General features: G+C 51.4%; 2 protein-coding genes across 2 annotated transcripts in view; both read right to left on the bottom strand.

Moving 5' to 3' along the window:
* LOC105742073 (zinc finger protein 883-like) overlaps positions 1-7,194 on the bottom strand; it is a 39,228-nt gene that overhangs the window by 27,874 nt on the left and 4,160 nt on the right. The gene's annotated exons all lie outside the window — the stretch shown is intronic.
* On the bottom strand, positions 2,176-5,366 carry Mrps24 (mitochondrial ribosomal protein S24). Its single transcript, XM_023714360.1, has 4 exons — positions 5,245-5,366; positions 5,101-5,169; positions 4,905-5,016; positions 2,176-2,808 (listed from the first exon to the last, which is right to left on the bottom strand). Exons 1-4 carry the CDS (start codon positions 5,278-5,280, stop codon positions 2,525-2,527), a joined length of 501 nt encoding a protein of 166 aa, XP_023570128.1. The 5' UTR covers positions 5,281-5,366; the 3' UTR covers positions 2,176-2,524.

Genomic DNA, 7,194 nt, shown 5'->3' with positions numbered 1-7,194 from the left:
GGGAATCCTAAAAATACCATTAATTGAAATTTGTCAAAAATAAAAAAGTATTCATATTTTTACTTCTACTAAAGCCACAAAACAAATTAATAAACCAGCTTGGATATAAATACAAACTTACTGTTGCAACTGTTAAGTTTTCTTTTTTTCTTTTTTTTTTTGGCGGAACCGGGGATTGAACTCAGATCCTTGTGTTTGCCAGTCAAGCACTTATCCTACTGAGCCATCTCCCCAGCCCCAACTGTTAGTTTTCAATTTAAAAAAAAAAAATGTATTTCAGTACAGGGTCTACAGGGTCTCACTATGCAACTAGGACTCATAGTGATCCTCCTGCTTTCAGCTTCCCAAACACTGGGATTACAACTGCGCGCCACCACGCCCAGTTTCTTTTCAATATTTTTAAGCATAGGAAACATTATTGGAGAATAAGATTGGGAAAGAGAAGTGGGAATAACAACAGCTCCTGAAAGACAAGAACAGTCTCAAATGAGTTGCCCTACTTTTGAGTTTTTAAATATGACTTCAACTACCTAAACACTATGAAAATGAACCACTGAAGCACAACTGAAAGCAAGCATTTAAAGCACACGCTGCCTTTTGCCCTGGGCTCAAGGGACGCCCACGCTGTCCTCTATGACCTTCCCTGGGGTCATCCCAGAGCTTGATCTCCCCGCGTTTCTCCTCTCAGTACAAGAATTCCCCCAAGAAAATAAACCCCAGTCTATACAATAAATACTCTGGCATGCTCTGATGATGCCTATGCAAAGCCTCAATGAAGGGATCCTCACTGCTAACATATCACACAGAAGCCAGGTGTGGTGGCGCACGCCTGTAATCCCAGCACTTGGTAGGCTCAGGCAGGATAGCTGCGCATTTAAGACCAGCCTGGGCTACAAAGTGAGCTCAAGGCCAACCGGAACTGCACAGCAAGACCCTGTCTAAAACACAATAAAACAAAATAAAGTAAAACATCTGAGGAAGTAAAGCACACAACAGACTTTCTCCCCGACATTAAGGGAAGGGACAGGAAGCTTTCCTGGCCTTTCCCCATTGCCCCATCCCACGGGATGCAAAGCTGGATAGGTCCTGGTAAGGAAGCAAGCTCTGTTCCTTGCTGGACAAGCCTGCGTGAAGCCACAGCGGGCTCTGGCATGGAGCTTGAGTGCCCTCTGCTGGATCCAAGAGGCAGCACAGCACATTGAGTACTATTTTGAGTAGGCTGCCATGCAGTTCCCAGAATCCCTTATGCTATGTATCGACCTTCCTGCAAAGCCTCCAGAGCGAGCTCACAAGTGGGGCTTTTCCCAGGTGACTGGATCAGCAGTGTGTGATACTGGGTCAGCGCACTGACAGCTTTATAGGCGGGTGTGATGTTAGGTGAAGCCAGACAGGAAGAGGTGGGCACTGGGGCACGGCCTACAGGCTGTTCCCTCCGTCCTGCCTTGATGGCTGTGCCTTCTGCCAGCAGGGCCCCTCTGCCATGCTGCCCTGTCTTGGAACCAGCCTACTAAGAACTAAAGCCTCTATAACCTGTGAGCTACCATAAATCCTTCCTCCTGTAGGTTGTGGGTGGCAGGCATTGTCCCACAGCAAGGAGAATGCAACTAAGACACTGGCATGGCCTGCACTAGGTGAAGAGCCCGGCGGGCGCACACCGGTGCCACTGACTAGCTTCCAAGCAGAGCAGGGGAGGGACTCGCACCTGAAGGACGGCACGGGTGAGGCGTGCCTGAATGCTGCGCGGGAGTGCACGACGGGAAGCCCTGCAAACGTACTAATAAAAAAGCTAAAGTTTAAAAAAGGGACTAATGCGGGAGAGAGATGGAGCCCAACAAACACTGACAGATGTAAGCCTGTTGCCAGGAGACAGGGAGAGATAAAAAGTGACTGGATGGCATGGTTGCGTAAGGGTTCTGACACTGCCTGTGAAGGTGGCTGTACAGTCTATGACTGTACCACCAACTCTTAAGTGGGTGTTATACGGTATGTGACACATTCAATGTGCTAATAAAGTAGATACATATGCCAGCCAGGGAGAGGAGCCTGCACACCGGCGCCACTTCATGAGATTCTGGAAAAGGAGAAACCAGAGTTGGTAAACAGATCTGCTGGCTCATAGGACCAGAGTAAGCTGAGCAGAGGAACGTGGTTGGTGGTGGAAGCATACACAAATGGACTGGCCCAGACTGTTTTCTTTTTATTATCATTCAAATAGGACTGTCTCATTGTTTGACAGAAACTAGGCACCCTGGGTAAAGTGCCTGGGAGAGAAGACTGCACAAGGTCCTCGGTGACCACAGGCAGCAGCTAAACTGCACACACCCAGCAGCCTCTCAGGGAAGCCCAAAGCACATCAAGAAACCCAAGGGACACGTACAGACAGGGGGGCCAGAGAGCATGAAGGCCTGGGTTCCACAGCAGCAGAGGCCAGGCCTCTTCTTGTGAGGCAACACTGCCCTTCTACTTCCAACAGTTCCACATTTCTGTCCCCTGCCAGCTACCACTTCTTGAGCAGGTTATCATCCTAGATGTACTTATACACAACTTTTGAAGGCACAGTCTGCAGGTGGAGTCGCACAGGACACTTGTAAAAGTGTGACAGCAGAGTCTCGCTGTAGCCCACGAGGAAGTAGACCTTGTGTGCAGGCAGCTGCCTCAGCAGCAGGGCACAGATCTCTATCTGGTTGGCCCGGCGTTTCAGGACCACCTGGTCAGCCAAGCAGCCTGGGAAAGTGCCCATCATGAACTTTCGAAGGAACACATCCTCCACCGTTCGCTCCGCAGCATGATCCTCCCCATCCAGGTTACCTGAAGAGAAGCCACTAGAGAAGAGTCAGCCCTTTTGCCCAGCGAACTGCCAAGACTCCAGTGCTCACAGCCAAGCCCACGGGACCTCCAGAGTGAAAGATTTGGGGGGAGGGGAGGAGCCAGGGATCAAACTCAGGACCCTGCACTTGCCAGGCAAGGTGCTGACGCTGCTGAGCCATATGCCGGGCTTGGGCCCTCAGTCCACCCCTTGTCCATTCTCTTCCCTTTCCTTTTCTCACAGAATAAGAAATACAATATTTTCAAGTTCAAAGCACATTCTTTCATGTCATACTGGTAGCACACATCTGTAATGCTTGCTCCTTGGGCAGGCAAAGGCAGAAAGATCAAAATTTGGAGGCCAGCTAGCAAGATTCCCCTGTATCAAAGTAAAACCTAAAACAGGCTGAGGATGTAGCTCAGCACTACCATACCTGAGTTTGATCCCCAATATAAAAGACAAACCCCCAAAATCCATTCTTTTCTGAAGTTCTAATCCAACCCTACAAAGCAAGTACTATCACTGTCTTCACAAAAGAGAAGACTGGGGCCTGAACCAGGGCACAAAACAGGTGATGGCGCCATATGCGGCTCCTTTCCCAGTCTTTCTGCACTGGCTCTAGAAGCACAGGTCATACCATGAGCTCAATGGATGAGCCACCACCTATTTACCTACTCATTCATTCATTCACTCATTTTTGTGGTGCCAGGAATCGAATCCAAGGACATGGAGCTCTCCTGTTGTCTTTTTTTTTGGTGTGGGTGTGGGTGGAACCAGGAATTGAACTCACGACCTCCTGCTTTCCAGGCAGTTGCTGGAAAACTACTACATCTCCGGCCTCTTCTGTTTTCTGAGGTATCAAGGATTGAACCCAAGGGTTGGTGTGCACTATGCAAACACTCTCTACCACTGAGCCATGATCCAACATCTCTAGAGGCACCCACACCTTCTAGGATACGAGAACCTCTGTAGTGAACGTGATTTCATTGGTTCACGGCAGTGATGTCCCATCCCGGAGCCAGGGGACTCTGAATCACTATTTCTAGGGGCACTATTCCCAGGGTTAGGTGTGGGCAAGTCTTGTCACAGCAGACTCACCAGTAGATCCATACAGCTATCCCACGTGCCCTCCTGTTTAAAGACACTGCGTATAATGTACATGTCAATCCTTTATAATGTACATCTCAACCCTTAGTAGCAAACCCTTGTTGAAGGATACTGTAAGCCTGAACAGAGCTTGGAGCTCATCTAATATTTACGTCCTACAGAAGGCACACGGCAGCTTTCCACACTCAAGAATGGGAGACAGTGCTCCAGAGCCATTTTAAGTAGCAAAATCACAACAACAACAACAACAAACTGCCTCTAAACTGTGAAAAGGGAACAATAGGAGAGCTTGGTCTACCTCAGGAGTTGCTCTGCCCATGTCCCTGTAGGACTTTGAGAGCGCACAGTATATTGACTTTGAGGTCAGAAATAAATCTGTCAGTAGAAAAGGTAGAGCCCAGCCTGGGCAACTCAGCGACTTCACCATAACCTATCTCAAATAATTTTTAAAAAATATTTTTTGAAGGGGCTGGGAAGATGACTCAGTAGAATAAGCACTTCCCTGGCAAGTGCAAGGGTCTGAATTCAATCCCCAGTTCCGCAAAAAAAAAAAAAAAAAAAAAACTTTAAAAACAACAACAACAAAAAAGAGAGAGAGACAGAGAGACAGAGAGAGACAGAGTCTATGTAGGATAAGCTGACTTCAAACGTCGATCCTGGGGCTGGCGAATGGCTCAGGGGTCTAAAGCACCTACTTGGAACAAGCTTGGCAAAGCACAGGGACCGCGGTTCGATACCCCAGCACCACATGCCAGCCAGCCCCGCCCCCAGGTGGGCTGAGCTGGCCACACACACACACACACACACACACACACTAAAGGAATAAATAAATTAATTAAAAAAAAAAGTCGATCCTCCAGTGTCTGGCACGTACCACTATGCAAATTAATCCCAACTTTGTTGTTACCACTCCTCTGAACTGCTCCACAGCTCTCCGATCCCCGCCTTAACGCACCTTCCTGCCACCCCCGGCTCGATGCTGAGCCCTGACCTGTGTGCAGCGACAGCCAGCCCTTCCGGTGAGCAATGTAGTGCGGAGCATGCGCCTCCTCATAGGTCACCGGCTTGTCCCCTTTGCCCACGCGCACTCGGGCCGCCCGGTTCTAGGAGCAAAATCACCGTCACCCGCGGCCCGGCCCCGCCCCACCAGCCGCGTCGGGCCCGCCCCGCCCTGGAGCAGCGCTCACCTTGGCGCAAACAGCAGAGGTGTGTAAGGCGCGCCAGGGGACAACCAGTTCCTGGCTCAAGAACAGCACCTGTGGGGTATGAGGCGTGAGACTGAAGCCCGAAGCCACCCTCACCCCCTCCTGGCCGCCACGTCCCCCACTCACGCGCCGCCCCAAAACACTGCAACACGCGGACGCCATCTTGGCCCGAAACACCGTGGAACCAAACTGAGCCTGCCAGGACTGGTGCTTCGGCAGGCGGCGCAGAGCTTCTCTCGGGGGCGGAGCTTCTTCTGAGGGGCGGGGCCTCCGTGGGAGAGGCGGGGCTTCGGCGGACCTTGGGGGCGGGACCCGGGAAAGGGACAAAGCTTCCGGGGGTGGGGTCTCGGGGGGCGGGGCTGCGCGGGCGGAAGGGGCGGGGACTAGGGAGAGGCGTTGGTGTGACGCGCAAGACAGGGGGCGGGGCGGGGCGGGGCTTTGGCCCTACCTAGCCCAGCGCGGGTTTCTGAGGCTGTCCGACCGGTGGTGAAAGTTATGGGCATCCGTTAGCCAAGAGCAGTAATCTGCCTCGGATAAACCTCATTGGCTACCGTACTGGGCATCCGTTATCAAACCCGGAAGCCCAATGAACGGAAATGTGAGCTTTCGTCCTTTAGGAGAGCTCCACGACCCGCTGAGCGGCTTGGGGAGGAAAGCGCGCCTCACCTCAAGTGCCCGGGAAGGGACCCCCGTTTCCCCAGCCCCTGGAAACTCGGCCCGAGCTCCGCCTCCCAGCACTCGGACAGCACGTGGGAGAGCGCGCTCCTGAGCCGCGGGGCGAGTCTCCGGGGTTTGGGACGCAAATGAAGACGAAAACTGTTTTGATTAAAACTTTACTTAATTCTTCTCCATGAGTAACAGAGACGGGGTGGTGGCCCTCGGAAGGGAAACCTTCAGTAGCAGTAAAACTCATGAGGATGCGGCAGGGCCGGGACATTCAAGGCAGAGTGGTGGCAGTGTAATTGATAGCCAGTAATTATGAATGTCAAAGGGGAAAATAGCAACACTGGATATACACAGGCTCTGGCGTCCACAGTTGGCTCTTTCTCTTCCTTTCCCTTTCGCGTTACTGGGAATTGCACCCAGGGCCCATGAGGCTCACTGCTGTAGCAGAGCTGCATCCCCAGACTTTATCTGACACAAGTTCTGACTAAATGTGCTAAGTTGCCAGGGATAGGCTTCAACTTGCGATTCTCCTGCCTTGACTCCTGGGTTTACAGGTGTGCATCACTAAACCTGGGTACTTTTGTTCAGGTGAACCTATAAAATGGGCTTATTAATAATTTGGGCCTCAAACCTGGCATGGTAGTGCATGCCTATAATCTCAGAATTTGGGAGGTGGAGACAGGAGAATCCCCATGAATTCAAGGCGTGCGTAGACTACATAGACTCTATCTCAAGAAATACAATAATAATAATTGTACAACTTCAGAGAACTATGAGGCTCAAGAGAGTACAATCTTTACTAAGTGATAGTTGCTCTTGGTTACATGAGGTTGAATCCGGTGAAGTTGTCAATATTTGGCTGGCAGGACCTGCAAGGTTCACGCCAGTAGCACTTACACGTGATCACCAAGAGGAAAAGGCAAGCTAAAGTGAGTGAAGTGTTGCCCACGGTCACTGTGGTGAGGAGCCTGAGATCTGACACCTGAACTTCCTAGATCCAAGTCCTGGACTCACTACCTGCCTGAGAAATGTTGGCAACGACTAAACCCCGTGAGCCTAGGTTCCCTCCTCTGTGTAAAAAGGGAGGGGATGGGGGAGACAAGAATAGTGGCTGTGAGGGCCGGTGAGATAGCTCAACGGACTAAGCCCCTGCTTTGGCAGGTAGCAGGGTTTGATTTCTGGTCCCGCATGCGGCGCCCGACTCCTCCACCCCCCCACCCCCTACCCCCCGGGGGGCGTGTTGAACCACTGAGTGGGGGCATGGTGGGGCATGCCTGCAATCCCAGCGGTGGGGAGGCTGAAAACAGGAGGACCACTACAAAGGGGCCGGGGAGATGGCTCAGTAGAATAAACACTTCCCTGGTAAGGGCAAGGACCTGAGTTCAATCCCTGGTTCTGAAAAAAAAAAAA

Source organism: Octodon degus, unplaced genomic scaffold (assembly GCF_000260255.1).
Source record: "Octodon degus isolate 3935 unplaced genomic scaffold, OctDeg1.0 scaffold00035, whole genome shotgun sequence".
Taxonomy (NCBI): domain Eukaryota; kingdom Metazoa; phylum Chordata; class Mammalia; order Rodentia; family Octodontidae; genus Octodon; species Octodon degus.
The sequence above is the reverse complement of the archived record's forward strand: the minus strand, read 5'-3'. Positions and strand labels throughout refer to the sequence as shown.

Coding starts and splice junctions, on each gene's coding strand:
- Mrps24 (XM_023714360.1), bottom strand. CDS start 5,280: ATGGCGTCCGCGTGTTGCAGTGTTTTGGGGCGGCGC. Junction 5,170..5,244: donor GCAGTGTTTTGGGGCGGCGC/GTGAGTGGGGGA, acceptor CATACCCCACAG/GTGCTGTTCTTGAGCCAGGA. Junction 2,809..4,904: donor CTGGCTGTCGCTGCACACAG/GTCAGGGCTCAG, acceptor GCTTCTCTTCAG/GTAACCTGGATGGGGAGGAT.